General features: G+C 36.5%; 1 protein-coding gene across 1 annotated transcript; it reads right to left on the bottom strand.

The window, feature by feature from the left end:
• Positions 1-4707: 4707 nt before the first annotated feature.
• Positions 4708-5560, bottom strand: LOC116264168 (protein BIC1-like). Its single transcript, XM_031644237.2, has one exon. The coding sequence runs from the start codon at positions 5416-5418 to the stop codon at positions 4900-4902; it is 519 nt and encodes a 172-aa protein (XP_031500097.1). The 5' UTR covers positions 5419-5560; the 3' UTR covers positions 4708-4899.
• Between the last annotated feature and the right edge of the window lie 13350 nt (positions 5561-18910).

Here is an 18910-nt window from a genome sequence, read left to right on the forward strand (position 1 = left end):
CCCAGTTCACTTGCTCAGCTGTAAATTAACCAAAAAATTATCGTTTTTAAAAAACATAAATAAGTACATAAAATTAATTGAAAAATACAGAAATTTTTATTATTTGTAAAATAATAAAGGTAGACACGTGGCACTATGAATCAACTACTGAATCGAATCAGTTTGACAATGATTCGATTCCTAACAGGCCAATTTTATGGTGAGTTCCACAAGAAAGCACCAGACAGGGCGAGAGAAGAAGGGAAGGCGGGCTGGAATAAAAACTAAGACCGAAGGGCTCTGAACCAACCAACCCCTCGAAGAACTAAAGATGGTAGGATTAAGCATTTCAGGATGATTTTTACGTACTTAGGGGACTCCAAACGAAATTACAAATTAGAAAAAGAACCATAAATAAGTACATAAAATTAATTGCAAAATATAAAAAATTTTATTACTTATAAAAATAATAAAGGAAGACACTTGGCACTCTCAAACAACTACTGGATCGAATCAGTTTAACAATGATTTGATTCCTAACAGGCCAGTTTATGCTGATTCTAATTACAACAATGGTCCAAATCAAGGGAGAACAAGATTGACCACAGCAACACATTCGACTGAAATAATACGATAACAAATCAGGTTACCTTTGAAAATGAAAACAAGATCCTTAAGTCACTAATAAAATATCTAGAATTCAAATATTTTGATATTTATCACACATTATCAAACAAAATCATGACAAGTCACATAAATTATGAAAAATAGTTTTTTTTTTTTTTAAAGCGGGGGGTTGGTGGATTTCCAAGAAAGACACCTAGAGAATTGGAAAAAAAAAAAAACTAGAATGTTTATGTTGTGAAAAAACCCACATATGTTTCTCGATAAATCGAAAAATTCATATATGTAAGATAGTTTGCAAAGTTTAATTGTTAAATTCGTAATAACATACCATTTTACTTTAGAAAAATGATACTGAAATTAAAGTATGCCTAACTCTCACTACAACAAAAAGGTAGCACACCTACGGGAGGTCATCTTTGAATTGGTTATTTTATAAATTAATTGGAAAACGGATTTAATTGGGTAGAATTAGTCACGTACTAATATTATTGGATATAGTTAATGAAGCTAATGCAAACTAATGAGCTTATAGCTTTTGACTTGGTAACGATTTTGGTCTTTTTATCACGCTAACACAAGCAAAAGTTAGTAATAGCCTTTGTAGCAATTTATAAAAGTTACGTCCCTTTCATTAATTATTTTCATTTCTTTAGGTGTGTTTTTATCAATATTTTCCTTTTTCTTCTATCATCCCAAAGCTATATATGGGCTATTGACAAAAAACTGAATATCCTACTTTTATTTGCACAAATTAGTTTTTGAGGTTACCTTTTTTGTTAATAAAAATTTTATTTCTTCTAATGAAATGGCATAAGCATCCCAAAAAGAAATAAAAATGAAAAGCAAACAGCTGGTTAACTGAAAGGCGACATATATATGAATTTGTAAAATGACCATGAACCTGCTGACCATGGTTATTTTTTAAAATGATTGTTTTTAATCTAAATATCGGGACGGTCTTGCCAATCTCAACAAACGGATGATGATTTTGCGGAAACTAAAAAAAAAAGTAAGTTCAGTTGAAAACCTTGGGAAGTTTATTTTTATACAATTAAATCATAGGTATAGACACCACAGATGGTGTTTGATAATAGGAATTCTATGTTCTTTGGAACACAATGTTCTGGTGAACGTATTCATCGAATACTAACTTCTAAAGAACCCAGCGTTCCAGTTACCAAACACCCTCATGGCGGTGACATTGCCAGAAATTTCTAGCTGTGGGGCACTTTAAGTTTAAATTTCAAACTTGAAGGGGCACTCATATATAAAAAACTAAAACTCAATGATGTTTGAATATGTAAATAAAGTAAAATCTGTGGGCTAGTGCGGCAATTGCCCACACCAATTATAATGTAGCTCCACCACTGCCTCAGGATAGTTGTACAGTAGCACAAGGAATGGGCCTTATGTATGTTTTTTCTTCTGTCCTTACAATATCGTTATAGATTTATTGGAAAGGTTTTTATTTCCTATGTATTTCATGAGAAAATATAGCTTTCATCTTTCTGGTGGAAGCAAAAGGCTAATATATTCCTCGCCATGCAGCAACCCATCTTGTAGTATCCACAAACTTTTTATATGGAAATGTTAAAATAAAGGCCCTAGCTAGCAAGAAATAAGACTTTAACATAGAGGGCATATATAGAAGCTTTGTTCCACATATATCTCCATCTTTCGATGTCTCTGTCCCTGGCATTGATATTTGGCCAGAAGCTTCCAACTTACCTTTCTACAGCTCTCTTCTCTCTTCCCTTATCGATGGTGCAAAGTAGATCTCACAAGGATCCACAAAATAAAGGCTGGGCCTTTTAGAACCTTGTTTGAACCACGCAATTGATGAATAGATTGGAACACTGTACCCGCTCTTTAGTGATGTTAAGTTGGGTCGTGAAGCGCTTTTAGTTCATGAAAACGTATAAAAACAATGGTATGAATGAATTTTTTCCTTTTTCATATCCTCATAAAATTTTTGAACGCGGTTACCATGTCCCCACAAACTTCAACATAAGATCATCAATCTCTCCCCACTTAGATCTTCGATCTGACATTTTCTCCACGCACAAAAGTAAAATAAGGATCTTCAGTATGGATTTTAGTTATCCTTAGTTTGACAAACTATAGACTTTATCATGAAACTTGGCCGCCACATCAGTGAAAGCATATCGTGTCAGGTCCACATCAGATCCATGGATTTCAAATCCAGAGTAATCAAGTGCCCCCTAAAGGTATATACTGTATAAACTTGACCTCATAATTATATTAAACTTAAGATTGGAATATATATATATATATACACACACACACACATTGACTAAGTGCAGACAGTGGAGCTCACCAAGCACTTCTCAGTGTGATCATTTTATTTTCTCTCAAAAGTCTTATTGTATATATGTCATCCACATCATTGCGTAGGTCTTTTCAACTCCCAAATATATATTTGGATAACCCAATTAATATACTTTCAGACCCTGCAAATCCAATGACTCATAATTTTTTTAAAACATTAGCATACAAAAGAGTGTCATTTTCTGAAAAAGGTTGTAAAATATTTCTTCATGCCCCTTAATGGACCTGTAGTATAACCATCAATTATACAGTCACATGCACTGTTATTATTTGTAGTCTAAATGAGTAGCACCCACGGTAAGGAAACCGACGACCATGAACTCACCAGCCTGCCAACTCAACTAGTTATGCTACACCCTTGAATACAGCTACACCCACGTATAAGAAACTGTTCGAGATGAAGTCATTATCAACTTTCATGTAAAATAACTGTTAATTATTTTTAGTACATCTTGCATATATGAGTATTTTATTGGGCGTTTTATTAATTATGGGTACAAATTATCTATGCAACTGGTGAAGCAACAGTATGTTGCACCAATTAATAGCGACCATAGATCACTTCAAGCCCTCTTAATTAAGTATAAATTGACATTTCCGCATGAATGAGTTGGAACTCAAATGTTGCCAAGATTTCTAACATTTGTTTAGAAAAGCCACTGCACATTCATGAGTTGGAAGTTCAATTATCAATAACTTTGGTGCTTTTGACATAATTCAAGGCAATTTCCTGAATCAGCGATCGATTTATATAGCTTGTTAATCATTAAGTGGAGACCTTATCCCCCAATCGACAACTTAAGGTCAGCTGCGAATTACAAAATATTTTAGTGGCAGTAACTTTTTTGTAATAGGAGAAACCTGTTCATATTCAATAACTAATTCATTTTCCCATATTTTGCTTACACGAAGATTTTCTCTTGCTCGCAAGCAATATCACTAGTCGTTTATCTTTAATGAGATGCTCAATCAGTAAAACGTGTTGCGTCATAGAAGTCAATTTAGCGCTACTGTTCTCTTATGAACAGGCTTCTCTTTCATTCTTAGTCTAGCAGACAAACATACCAATGCTAATGAAACAGAAGCATATATCGGTGTCTAATTATGAAACAAGTTTCCTTTCACAAAATATATTATACAATGTCTAAGGATATCACAACATCAATATCAAGTGAAACAAGTTTTTCTTTCATAAAAAATGAATTAAGGATATCCCAACATCGTACAAATAATACACAATGTCTAATCATATCCCAACATCATAAATCAATAATGAAACAAGTTTTTTTCCACAAATATATAATATACAATCTCTATGGATATCTCGACATCGTATATCAATACCTTCACAAAAATATAATATACAGTGCATAGGCATATCCCAGAATCATATACTAATATCTAATGAAACTCGGGCAATCTCTAAGTATATCCCAACATCCTATATCAATATCTAATCAAGCAAGTTTCTTTTGTAAGATCAGGCACAGTAACATATGAGGTGGTTAGCAGTTCAAACTTAGTAATACATTCGTTTTCTAATGAATATAAGTTTGTAGTAAGACTTTTAATTAAAGTCACAATGGAAAAGGTACCAAGATAAACTACTTGATTAAAAGAAGATGTACTGTAAATATTCTCCTCCCTCTCCTCTCTCTCTTCAACAGCATATATTCATCATCGATGATCTCAACTCATGATGATCTCGAGAAAGCTAAATTTCACAAACACAAGAATATCAAGACAACGAAGTTGAGTAAATTAATTATATAACAATTTTAATGGTCAAATATGGAAGACAAGTAATTAGGCAAACCAGTGAAAGGAACGGAACAATGGAGGAGGAAGAATCGAAAAAAAGAGGAGCAGAGGAAAGAAACAAATAAGGAAACACGAATCGATTCCTCAAATCTTCCCTTCGAGAACAGCGGTGGATTCACAAGCTCAGTTGGCGCCGAGATTGATTCGGACGCCCTTGGCACCGGCGGCGCTCCGCCGGCACTCCTCGATGAGCGCAGACTTGGCGGAGACAAGGCCGGAGGGAACGAGCGACCGATCGAAGGCGACGCAGTCGGTCCAGTCCTTGAGGAACTCCTCCTTCCCCCACACGTCCGGTATCCAGACGTTCCCCGCCACCTGACTCCGGTGTCTCTGCAGCCTCTCCCTCCCGCAGTTCCCGCTATCGGTCAGCTTCTCGGGAGGCGGCGGCGGCTGAGGAGATGAAGCCTCTTGAGAAGTGCTCATGGCCCTCTTGACCGCCTTCGCGTCCTCTTCCTCCTCCTCCTCACATCTGTCCTCATGGCTAGGCCGTTTTTCGCCGGGAAAGGCCGATGGTGGCGGCGACGCTGGCGGTGGTGGTAGTGGCGATAGTGGTGGCGATGAGAGAGCAGATACCATATCCGGATTGTGGGAGGCGATGCTGCCGATCGTCGTCGTCCTTCTGGCGAGTTTCCGTCGAGCCATGGAGAAGGGAGGAGGAGGATAGTTTAACAAGCGAGGTGGTGAAGATTGGGGATACCGAGGGAGAGGCGGCAGAGAGGAGGGAGGTTTGGGGAGTGTGTGGTAGAAATAGGAGAGTTGCAGCGGTGCAATGTCATGCCCATAGGAGTGTATGTGTGGGGCTGATGAGATCCACGTTAGTTATGTTGTGTTTGCCTCTCTATCTCTCTCTTATGTTTCTCTCTCTACAACTCTTCCTTTCTCTCTCTACAAAAGCAAGGAGAAGAGGGCACCAGTGGAATTGACTTTGTTTTATTGTCCCATCTGCTTTTGAGTGATTCTTAGGAATTCACGGTTTTAGAGAGAGAAAGATGGAGACCCCTGTAGTCCGGTGGTATTACTTTCATGGGTCTTAGATCTTTTGCTTTTCTTACGAGAGAGAGAAAGACAGAGAGAGAGAGAGAGAGATTCTAATTAGACAAATTACCTTTCAAACTCATTTTAAGATTTACATGGTTCTATCTGTTTGATACGGTCATTATAAAGAGAGAGAGGATAGTAATCAGGAAAAAATATCGAGATAAATTCATGAAATATTGTAACATAGTGTTTTATAAATGAATCTCAGTCTCTCAGTCAACCGATTTGTGGATCATAACATTTCTGTTTCTTATTGTCAAACAGCTCCTTAACATCTCCCGTGTTTTTTTTTAAATATTAAACAGTGAACATTAAGGATATTGTTTTGGATCTCATATTATTGAAGGTTATGTGTGGTAGACGTTAAGGAGCCATTAGTAATGAGTCTCAGTCCTTTTTTCTCTAGGGGTTCAGGCTTTGGGACTTAGGTGAGAAACTGTTTAGTTGCTGATTATGAGTTATGTTGCATGCATGGGCCTTATATGGATATACTATTTTATATTCTCTCTAAATGTCTTTATGCAAATAGCTATTTTATACAAATATACCCACGCTCTCTTTATCTAGGTAGCCATTTTATTTTATATTAGTCTCTCGCTCTCATGCATATTTCCAAACAACTGGGATTTGTAGTATATATATATATATATATATTTACATGCACCAAAGGAATGAAGGGTATTTTTTGAATTTTTTTTATAAAAGACTTGATATTTTAGACCTTTTAAATTTTCACAATTTTTTAACTTTTCTATAAAGTTTTTTTTTTAATTTTAATGAAGGTATTTTGGTCATTGCACACCTGTGTGTACAATTTTTTTGAAGTAGGCACATAACCAGCGTTGGGCAGCAGGGGTCATAACCCTCCCTCACACTTTTAAAAATCAAATTTTAATTTTTTAAAAATAGGTATTGACCCCAATCAAAATTGTATTTAGTGTGTTGTATGACATATATTAAAAAACCTGGCTTCGCCCCTGGAAGGGACATTGCTGATTCCCCTGACTTTGAACTATGAGGCAGACATTTTAGTCTTTTTGAAATATTTTTTTCATTTGCTTGTTTTTCATTTGAAAGAGGGGTTTTTATCAACGGTATTCTAGTCATTTTAGAAGATTTCAAGCATTCTCGGGGCCATGCACATAAGATTGAAGGGAGAGATAAATACACATAAGATTGAAGGGAGAGACAAATACATAGAGAAAGAAAGAATAGAGTAGATGATGTATAAAAGCAAGCCCAATGACCTTACCAAGGACATTTAAGCAGCGTTTTGCAATGAAAACAGAATTACTGTTTTATGAATCTGCCTAATCAGGGCATGTTCACGGAATATCGTGTTACAGTGTTTTATGAATTTGCATCAATCTTTGAATCTTTGAGACACAATCATGAGATAGTAATAAACTGTTATTGTAGCAGTGAAAACAGTTTCTTGTTGTTGTTGTTGTTCTGTCAATCAGCCCTAGATATTAGGGCACATTCCATTGTTCAGCTTTTGATGATGTTCTACGTTCCAGCTGTTAAAATTGATGCATGTATTTGAATATTTATATAAACACATTCTCTCTCTCTCTCTCTCTCTCTCTATATATATATATATATATATATATATATATTCTCTCTCCCTTTATATTTTATATTATCTCACAGGTGACTATTTTATATTATCTCTCTCTCCCTCTTTGTGCAGCTAGCTATTTTATAATAATTTCTACCCTCCTATTCCCAAGTTACTGGGATTCTTAGTTTATGTTCATTATGTTTATTTGTATGGACCCACTAGGATCAAATGTATCAGAAACTTTGTCGCCATCCTTTTCTTTCGATAAAGAAAACAGTTGTGCGTTGATGAACTTTCCTTGGATCTCATTGATACCAAGATCCAACCTCATGATTTCAATACTTATATATTTAATGCTCTATAGATAAAAATTTCTACTTTCATCCCTGGTGTGACAAAAACAATCTTTAGTTGCCTTTGACCAACACACCTCCGTCTATTATACGCATAGTGAGGTCATTGAAGCATGGGAAATAATGTACGTGATTGTGTCATGGCTGAATAATAATATAATAATATAGCGAGGATATGAGAAGCAATATACTTAAAAAAATTGAAGTAGTTTCATGAACCATTTTAAAAAATGTTTTATAAATCTACTTCATTTTTTATAATAGATACATGAAATTATTATTAATACGGAACAGTCCCTATGAGAACTTAGACTTGTAAGAAAATGAATGTTTTATTTATTTATTTATTTTTGGCATTTTCTCAATAAATTGGTGTCCAACTTACTGCATATAATTGATTTGCTTAGTGAAATTTAGGTGAACCTTAAATAATACGATTTAAAATTTTCCATTGGCTGACAAAGAAGCGCAACAATTTCAAATGAGGAAAAAAAGTGAGAAAAACGCCAACATTGGGAAAGCACGTGAAACCTGTGGGCAGTTTTGTACTTCGTACTGGAGAATCTAAGAATCATTTTGTGGGCTGTGGTGCGTTTACGTGTCACTTCAATCTAAAGAGAAAAGGATTCTGCTTATGATTTGGGACAATTTCATTTAGGGGCTTGCATTTTTGCAATAAATTGACAAGGCACTCAACTACGTCAACCTTCTCATGCCCTGCCACAAGGTTAAACCCGGCAACTTTCAAAATCGTGAAAGGTACCGGGTATCTGGCCCTGTTGGGGCTTGGCCTCAAAATTTGGAGTTGGGCACAATTCATTTTGATAATTTATATTTAAATATGATTTTTATTATTTTTTATATAATTATATATATTTTACTATAATTAATTATATTTATACATTACTTTGTATGGAAACATATATTTTTTAATGTTAATCGAGCCTGGTCAAGCTGAGCTTGGGTTTTAGGTCGTCTGCCAAGCTAGAGCTGTAGTTATGAGTTGCGGCCTACCCTAGCTCCTTATACTCAAACATGTAAGCAGGGGCGGAGCCAGAATTTTCCTTAGGGGCGGGCCGACAGTCTAACCTCTGGATCTTGGTAAGGCCAAATTGAATTCAACACTAAAAAATACATTGCGCACTTAAAAAATTATATTTTTTTTAATGTAATTTTTTTTTTCATTTGCCAGGGTGGGGCCATGGCCTAGGCGGCCCCCCCCTTCCTTTCGCCCCTGCATGTAAGCATCCCACCTCCTCATACTCATACTGGCATAGCTCTGAACACTAAAGAAGGGTAAAAGAGGTGGTTTCGGCTCGTGGTAGGATAACCTCTTGTTCACCTAAAAGAATGTTTGTATTTGTATAGTTTTTCCTGTATTATGCTACACTTTTTTAAGATGGGTATTTTTTGGCGGTGCTAGAGCCACACATAGGCAGTCGAGGGTATTTGCCAACACTAACCCTACAAATGATATTTATTGTCATCCAAAACTCTACCCCCAAATTTCTAAGCTCTACCGCTAGCTTTTAATATTTTAGAAAAGAAAATTATCATTTTATTGTTTTCAATTTTTACCCTTCCATAAGCGGACTTCCTTTTCACATTCAAGGGCATTTCATCATTTTTCCAGATAGTGCATAAAAATCTAAAAGTATAAAGTTATAAACCTCCATCAATATTTCTCTTCTGGGTTTTGTGTGATCTTCATTATAGACTTCGTCTTTTTCAACCCAAATTGTTTGGGTGCCATTTTGTCACTGAGTCCATTTTTTTTTCTTGTTTATGCATACTGAGCTCAATGAGGCTTAAGAAATAATGTACGTAAATATGCTTTGGTGAACAATAATAACAAAAAAAAAAAACATGGATACAAGAAGCAATACAGAGCGCTTCATGTATTTATCTAATTAAGGTAAAACTCATCAAACATTTTAAAAAGTATTTTATGAATTTACTCCAATTTTTAAACAGTAACACATTGTTATTAACATGGAAACAACCCTACAAGAATTATAAACTTATAAGCAAAATGAATGTTTTTGTTTTGTTTTATTTCATTTTTTTTGCATTCTCACAATAAATTGGTGTCCCACTTACTGCATATAATTTATTTTCTTAGTGAAATTTAGATGAACTTTAAATAATATGATTTAAAATTTCCAATTGACAAACTAAAATGTTCAACAACGTGAAATGGCGAAGAAAACTAGGAAAACGCCAACATTGCTCGAGAGATCTCAGAATCATTTTGTGGACTGTGGTGTGTTTGCGTGTCACTTCAATTTAAAGAGGAAAGGATTCTGTTCGGGAAATTTCATGTAGTCTCTTGCATTTTTTCATAAAATTTAAAACTACTCAACTAGTCATGTTTTACGCACTGCGTTTTTTACAAGTGCCAAATGGGGACTTCAAGTTAGGCGACAAGGTGGTCCAGTTTCTCTAATAACTCGTTCCAGTGCACGCCATCTCTAAACCGTAAAAGGTTTCAAAACATGTCCTGTAAACTTAAGTGGCGGGCATGAAGGGAGAAGAGGGGCAATGGCCTTTCTCAGAAGCAATGGATTGAACCACTCACTCTTAAAAAAAAAAAAACAGAAACAAATATATTAATTATTTCTTACATGCATTTTTAACTCAATTAATGATAAAAAAAAAGAAAGGTCATTATTGCCATGAGGGGCATAGCTGCATATAGGAAGTGTGGTCATTTGCCTACACTAGCCGTACAAACAATATTTGTTTTCATGTTAATGCGTCCAAAAATTTGTTTTATTTATGTATAGTGACCCCCCTTAAGATATTAGGGTTTCTTAATTAGTACCCCAAATTTCCGGTTTCGCCAATGGTTTTTCTTATTTTCAAAAAAGAAATTATCATTTCATTGTTTTCAATGTTTGCCCTTCCAGGAAACATATTTCCTTTTCACACCCGAAGGGCATTTTAATCATTTTTCGAGCTCTAACAAAGTACCATACACTAGGTCCTCAACATATGACCTAAAGTATAAACCATGTTTTAGAGTTTACAATAAAAGTAACCTCAGTCAAGTGGCTGATGGACATTGATGCATCTTATTATTGCAATTGATTGGGTGCATGTAAAACTACAGAGCATTGACATATGTTTGGTGTGAGCACTCCGTATGGTTAGGCCCGAGTCCGACACATGATAAATATAAATTTTATAAAGATTACACAAGCTGGGGTGGACAGTTGCCCACAACAGCCTCATGGTAGCTCCGCCACTGCTCAGTCAAGATTTCTCTTGTGGATCTTGTGTGATCTTTATCATAGAGGTGGTTGAAGGTTGAGAGGTCAAGTGGCTGGATTTTCACTCAATTGTTTGCTGTGCAAGGGGAAAATGAAATGCTTTAACGCTCTGCCTGGTTGGATGTGAACCATTCAACCAATGAGATTGCATTTTCTGATTGAATCTTTTTAGGGTTTATGCCACGGAAGTTTTTGCACCACATGAGGAAAGGAAGGCAGTTGCGAAAATTTGTTGTGGTCTTTAGGAACTCACATGATTGGTATTGAATGGCCAACATGAGCTTTTTTTTTTTTTTTTTTTTTTTTTTTTTTTTTTTGTGGATCAAAGTTTGTAGTCCCATTGTAGATCTTATACAGGTCAAAATCAGGCTGGACCCATAAAGGGTGTGGGTCTACTGGGCCCACATCTGAATTAAATATATGAAAAATCAAGGAGGTTTTGTCTCTTCTTGTAGACTTTACACATAAATGGATCCAGATCTTTGGTAGGTTTTGATCCAGATAAGAATTGGGACAACTGGGTCCAAGCTAGGTTGGAGTTTAGGTCTGATGGAAATGGATTAGGTACAGTAGGATATCAGATCCAAAATTGGACATATTCTTGATTGGCATCTTTTTAATATGATCCAAATATGCAGTTGGATCAAGTGATCGGATTTAGTCACTGTGGGCATCTCAAATTTCATTTCGGCATGTAAGGAGCTCAACTAGTATACAGATTGATACTTGATCCAATACTGCCATACACACTACTCCGGATTCAGATACATTCGTTTAATTGGATATGAACTATTAATGTTAAGACATCTCGAAATCCAAAAATACAAATTTTTAATCTTGTGTTTGATAGCCTTGGACTTGAGATCTGTGTTTATTTGACAACCAAGCAGGCTCACCGCCCCGGTTGTTGATTCACCATAGACTCTTGTTTGTTTATATAGTGGATTGTACAGCAGTTACCAATCTCAAATCACCTTAGATCATAAATTTGAAGCTCTCAAAAGCAGCCCAAAGTTAGAAGCATGCAGTAATTGCAAAAACGACTAATATGCAAAATTTAATATGGAAGGACGAGGGACTGACTCAAGGGAAGATGTTACTATGGCTCGAATTTGAGAAACGTGTGATATGGTTAGGGATGTCAACGGATCGGATTCGGATCGGATACATCTTCAACTATATCCGTTTTTCGGATATTCATATATTTGGATTCGAATTCGGATAAAACAAAGTCATATCCGAATCCGAAATCCGATTTTACAATCCGAATCCGATCCAAATCCGATTTTTATATTTATATCCGAATCCGAATACGAATTTTGAACCGATTTTGCCATTTTTCAAGTATTAGATAGAGGATATTTGTCTAAAACTGAATTCGATCCAAATCCGAATCCGATCCGATATTCATGTATATCCGAATCCGATTGGATGTCATTTATTAAATCCGAATCTGATTCGATTTCTTAATCGGATATTAAATTTTATCCATATCTGATTTTTTCGGATCGAATCGATCGAATATCCGATTCAAATCGGATATATTGACATCCCAAGATATGGTGGAGCATGAAATATATTCCAGGCGTATTGTCGACATCTCTCTCTTTTGTGTGTATATATATATATATATATATATATATATATATATATATATATATATATATATATATATATATATATATATATTGAAAATTTGTCACTAAAAAGTTGTATAATGATACACTTTAAAAAATTTTAATCATCTGGCACCAGTCGGCATACCTCATTTATGGATATTACCCTAAGAAGAAGAAAGGCTTGGCTAATTTTTGAAGAAGTAACAAGATAATTGTGCTTTATTCGCTGGGTGTCCATCACTAGTGGAGTCAGGATTTTTTGATTGAATGGCACTAGAGTCACCAGCTTCGGTCTCATATGAGCATAACATGCAATTTTTGAATTATCATAGTATAATTTTAAGTTGGTACATAAAAATTTTAATTTGATGAGTGGGTGTGAACAGTAGCAGACACCAACCCTCAATGTATCTCCGCCACTGGTCTTGACCGGGCATGGGTGACATGGTGCCCCTGTGACATAAATGCCGGATCAAGCGGATCTAAACCTCTGTTTGGGTTGCACGAAGAAGAAAGAGAGGGACAGAGACTTGGCTGCGGAGATGGATGAAGCTGCGCTCACGTACGTGTTGTCATTCTGTTCACAGAAACGTCCTCTATGAAAACGTCCTATCATTCCTTCAAAGGAAGGAAATGAAGGAAAAGTTTCGGAGGAAGGGGAAAGAGAGTCAAGTCGACATGCAAAAGATGGTACATATGAAGAGAGAGAGAGAGAGAGATGGGTGGATGAGAAGGTGCAAACGTAGGCCACATTGTCACCTTTAGTACCGGCCTGCTCTCGCATGGAAGAATGAGAAACCTACCTCTCTCTCTCTAAATCTCTTTCTCTTTCTATAACATAGATAATATCTGCTGATCTGCATTGATGAGTATGATGGAGGAATAAGTAACAAATCAAAGGTTCTCCACATTTTCCTGCCTAAAACCTTCAAATTGCCAAAGATCAAGAGTGTTGGCAAAAAAGATTTGGTAGAAGGTCCGCCCAAACAAATGGAAAAAGATATGCATGTCTTTGTTCTTGGTAGAGACCTCTTTCATCTCCCATCCTCAAATCACACTCTTAAGTTTACCGTCATTCAATAATTCATTAAGATGGATTAATCGATTCAAGCAATTAGTCACTCGAAAATATGTTTTCCATGAGTCAATTACAACTGTTCATTTTTCAAACTGATGGTAAATCTTACATGTGAATTGACTTACAATCATTTTAATGTCGACCCTGACAAATGAATTGGAGTGCTAAACTAAACGATCCATATAATGCACATTTGGGTAGTGAAGAACTAAACAGTCAAGCATTAGTCTTGCGATCACAGGTGTGGTCGATATTAAGTTCTGGTGGATCATTCTCCAAACAATTGCTACCTCTCTCTCTCTCTTTCTCTCTCATGTATATACATGTGCAAAAACATGCATGCATGTATGCTAATGCATTAGATGGGACCTAATCAAAATATACAAGGTCAAGCCAAAAGTTTTTTTCTTTTTTTTTTTACTTGCCTACATGGAGAAACAAGAGCCGCATGATATACTCAACTTAGACCAACATTGAAGATGCTAAAACTTTCTGATTAGGACCCTTTGCCCTTAAAGTTAGAGAGGATGTAGTCATGGACCAAACATATACCAAATGTATGATTTCTGACCATCTTTAATACACAACACAGCTAGATGTGTGTCTCCCAGTTATGTAATATATCTACCAAGCAATATAAAGCTCAATGTTTGTGATACAAGTAACATACTGCTCAATGTTTAAGACAGAATGTTTTAATTGGGTGAACCAGGTCATATAGCAATGCAAGGATGCCTTTTACCTTTTGGTATTTCCCATCTCCTTGAAGCAGGGATAGAGCAAAAACTTTTCATGAGGTGGGCCAAATTAAAGTTTTTAAGGACTGAAATATCATTTTTCAAAATTTTTATATAAAATAAGTGAAGTTTTTTTAAATTTACATGTAAATTAAAAAAAAATTGAAGTGGGGCCAGCGCCCATGGGGGCCTTAGACCTGCCTGGAAGGTGAAAATATCATTAAGGAAAAAAAAAATTCCTAGTGAGTAGATCTTCCTCAACTCATGAAATGACCAAAATGTCCCAGAACTGCAAAAGGAAATTGGAGAAGACAACTTGTTTTGCAAAAAATGCTTAGAACGTCCAACTTTTTTAAATGACCAAAATACCCCTCGCACAAGTCTACGTGAGGGTTGAATACTTAATCAGATCTGTTTCTTTCTGTTCGTTAATATTCAGATCTTTCTACATTTACCAAAATACCCCTTGCACAAGTCTACGTGAGGGTTGAATACTTAATCAGATCTGTTTCTTTCTGTTCGTTCATATTCAGATCTTTCTACATTTAGTATGACTTGTCTAAGGTGGGTGGGTGTGCAGATCAAGACGAAAGGTGTATGAATGATTGAATGCTTTGGAGTAAGTACTGACCAATCAACTCAAAGTTGCATGGTTGCACCTTCATCATTAATTGTTGGACCGTTTATGTACATATGCATTGCATGGAAGAAAAAGAAAGAAAATAATAGAAGAAAGAAAGCATGAAGGTGGGATCGCATGAATTGCTGATTACGTGTTGTCAATCAGTTCACACATGCATGATTATGTGGTTGTCCATTCATTCCAATCGTTGGTTTGCTGAAAGAAGAAAGCAAGAAAGAAGGAAAAGAAAGGGTGTCAGAAGCAAGAATGGTAGGAAAGAAGAGAACCTGGACGTTAATTTATGAGCGGATAGGAAGGGGCAAACGTATGCCCCATTACCACCTCTACTAGCAATCTCTCTCTCTCTCTCTCTCTCTAGCTTTTGCTAACAAATTTTGCCAGATGCTTATCAAAAACTATACAAGGATCAAAATTGGAATATGCCAACTAATAGCTTAAGATTCAACGGGAGTATAATTTGATTTTTATAATATGTATAGATGTATCTTGGTTCTTCAGGTTTCGTTTTGTGGGATGACTGATCAACCTCATAGATCTGCATCCACCATTGTGTTACTTTTGTACGTTCTAAATGACAATAAATTCTCCTTTCGTTAGGAAATTCAAATTAAGAAAAACTGCATTCATGCGTGTATGCATCAACGTGTGTGTGTGTTATATGTATGCCAATTTGGTGGTTTAGTTCATGAAGTTTGTGAAAATTCTTAAACTGACTGTTTCCTAATTTAGGGCCTGTGGAATGCCTAGATACATTTGCTTTGTCTAGAGGTTAACATTGGTTATAAACAGTGAGGAAGTACTGCTGAACTTTCTTTACTGTGGCGCCGCACTGTTTTTGCCTTGAAAGTGGGAGAGAAAGTCGAGCGGAGGAAGAGAGGTCAGACTTTTTAGCGAGACAGAAAAGTCTCTTCTTGGGCAATTTTAAAGTGAAAAGTACACCATGATTGAAGTATACAAATGAGCAAAATCCGAAAAATCAAATGCGCTCTTAGATTTCCACATGAAATGGCAGAAACAGATGAAATACCACTGCTTGCAGCCAAGAAATTCTTATAGGCTCTTGCTTGTGAAAGTTCGTATCACTAGTAGATGTATAAAACCAAATCTTCAACGTTTGAAAATGTTTCTGTAAGTTGATGAACTCATTAATGCCATGTTCTGTTTCTGCTTGCCTACCGTATCACATACCAACAGTTATAACCAATGACGCAAGGAGAACTAATGAATACCATTCGTAAACGTTAAACTGATGCTTCAACGTGCACTGCATAATCAGGGTGTTTCTGATCTTCTTTCCAAGTTCATGTTTCTAGGACTCACCTCAATTTCAGGCCCACAAAGTCGGTAGAATACTCAGCATAGTCAATAAATGAAAGTTGGAAGAGAACAGTCCAGTTGGCTGCATACGGCGTGAGGTGGCGTAAAACCTTCAAATTCCAAAATGTCAACAGTTCAACACTTAATTGGATTTGGCATAAATGTTTGGTAGAAAGTCTGCCTAAACTGGCTGTCTTATCAGACAATATCGGAGAAAACGTTTGCTTTATATGAGACTAGGCCCGCTCAAATGAACAAGATCACAGAAGCGATGCAGAGTAAAGAACAAAAAAATTGAATGCATGTGAAAGGAGGTGCTGATTAATTTACAGCAACCAAAAAATTAAGAAAGGAAGAATCTGATCTTAAATACAGATTTACATCTTGCCCCATTTTACTTGTAAGCAGAAGTATTTTGTCTCTCAGGACAAGGAATTATACCATCTCCTTTCTCCCAGTTCTGCACAAAAGGAGAATTCCTGGTCTGCCTCTGGTTTGCCAGGGGCTTCTTGGTGAATTCGACCAGCAACTTCCAAGCCGGTTTCGCAATATTCTGGCTATGATTTGCCTTGATCCCATGCACATAGCTTCCTCATGATGTGGAAGTGCAATTCTTTGCAACCTTCTGTATAACTTAAGCCGCAGCACTTTGGCAATCTTCTAAACAGAAAACACTGAAGATGCATTCTCGAGTCAAGGGTTCCCTTTCATTATACACTTTCATCAACCTGCATTTGTGAGATGATCACTTCTACACAGTTGGAGAAGGAGCAAAAGCTACCAACATCTCATTTTTTGCAGTCAATGGTGCATCCTCAGCAATGGGCAGTGAATCAATGCCTCTAGATGGAGCAGATGGAGGCGTCGAAATCTTGGGCAACATCTGGTTCCAATAACCACTGACGAATCTGTCATTCAACCAAACACCATTCCTGGCGAAGGCAGTCCGAGTACGAAAGAAGAAGACCAACAAGAAGAGGCACACCAACACAGCTTTCTTCACCTTAGCCATGCCCAATATTGTTCTCACTTTACAAAGAGCCATGCAGTGTGTCAGGCTTTAAAGCAATAAGGTGCAACAAGCAAAGCTGAGCAGGTAAACTAGTTTATACAATGTACTACTTGGGTACCTCTAAATTTAGCACTAAGGCATAGTTAATTATATGATATGTCTAAAAGAAAGAGTACATGAGCTAATGAAACTCACTTTAGGCTCATTAAAAATTGTGGTGTGATGGGGAAAAGTGGGGCTGCTTCTCTTTCCACAGTAATATTTTATGAAGGGTAGGATGATGCAAGTGGATCACTGTCTCACTGATGTTCTTGTTTTTGGTGAATGTGTGAGTTGGTGTGTGAGCTGTGATGTACTAAAGTAAGCAGAGAGTTGACAAGCACTGACGGTTAACAAATCTCTAAAAGTTCATCTAACCATGCTCATGGATGCCATAGGATTGGACCCCTTTATCTTTACCTTTTTTTAGATACCTTTGGTTGGGTTCATGCTGCTAATTAGGATTTAAATGAACCCAGTACGTGGATTCAGTTCGACTTAGGGTTTACCAAATCTGGTTTAATCTGATCCAACCTAAACTTTTTCTGACTGAAAAAGTTACATACGTTTGGGTTTAATCTGGTTTAATCTGAATCAGACAGTTACATACATTTGGGTTTGGATTCGATCAGATTCCCAAATCATTTTGGACTTGAACTAGGTTCTTAGATAGTCCAACACTATGCAGCTGTTTTTTATACCAAACCCCAGCAATCAGATTCAGTTGAATGGGTATTCAATCCTAATCTGCTCTGTTTTTTTTTTTCATGTTTGTTGCTGCAGGATTGTGTCTAGATAAACCCTAAGTGGATTTATGTACATGGAGGAACTAGATCAGGATTTGCATTAGGGATGCACTACAGTAAAACATACCAGAGTTTTGTATTATTCAATTTGACAGGGGAAGGACTGACTGAAATAAAAGAATTAGATTAAATTTGAAGTTTTAGTGAGTTGGATGGATATGTGAATTCTGATATATAACAAAACTACCCAGATTAACCAAATGAGCCTGATTAACCCAGTTCAGTAAATGCTGCAACTTTGATCCAATTCGACTTCATGTGAATGATATTGTTGGGCAAGACAGATCCAATTGTAATGCATTGGATCCTCATTAAGTTGTCCATCCTTTGTCTCCCTATCGTGTGTTTGACATGAACATGATGAGTACTGACCAATTATCTTGAATCTGATCCGATATTTATGGACTTGAGATCCACACAATTAATTGGATGTATTCCAGACCCTTATACTAAATGATTGTTGTGCCAACTTGGGGTTTTATTGGATTCCAACCCACCTTGGTTAGTGGCACTTGGAATCTTGGAATTAAAGGTGTACTGTTTGTGAACAGCAATAGGGACAAAGTGTGGCCCTCTTGTTGGGCTGCCATCCTAACATTTTGCCCTCTCAACTTTGCACACTCTAGAAATGTTGGAACAACATGCCATGCACCATC

Source organism: Nymphaea colorata, chromosome 1 (assembly GCF_008831285.2).
Source record: "Nymphaea colorata isolate Beijing-Zhang1983 chromosome 1, ASM883128v2, whole genome shotgun sequence".
In the NCBI taxonomy this organism is placed as follows: Eukaryota; Viridiplantae; Streptophyta; class Magnoliopsida; order Nymphaeales; family Nymphaeaceae; genus Nymphaea; species Nymphaea colorata.

What these genes read in the sequence shown, in the direction of transcription:
- LOC116264168 (XM_031644237.2), bottom strand. Translation starts at nt 5,418, where the DNA reads ATGGCTCGACGGAAACTCGCCAGAAGGACGACGACGATCGGCAGCATC.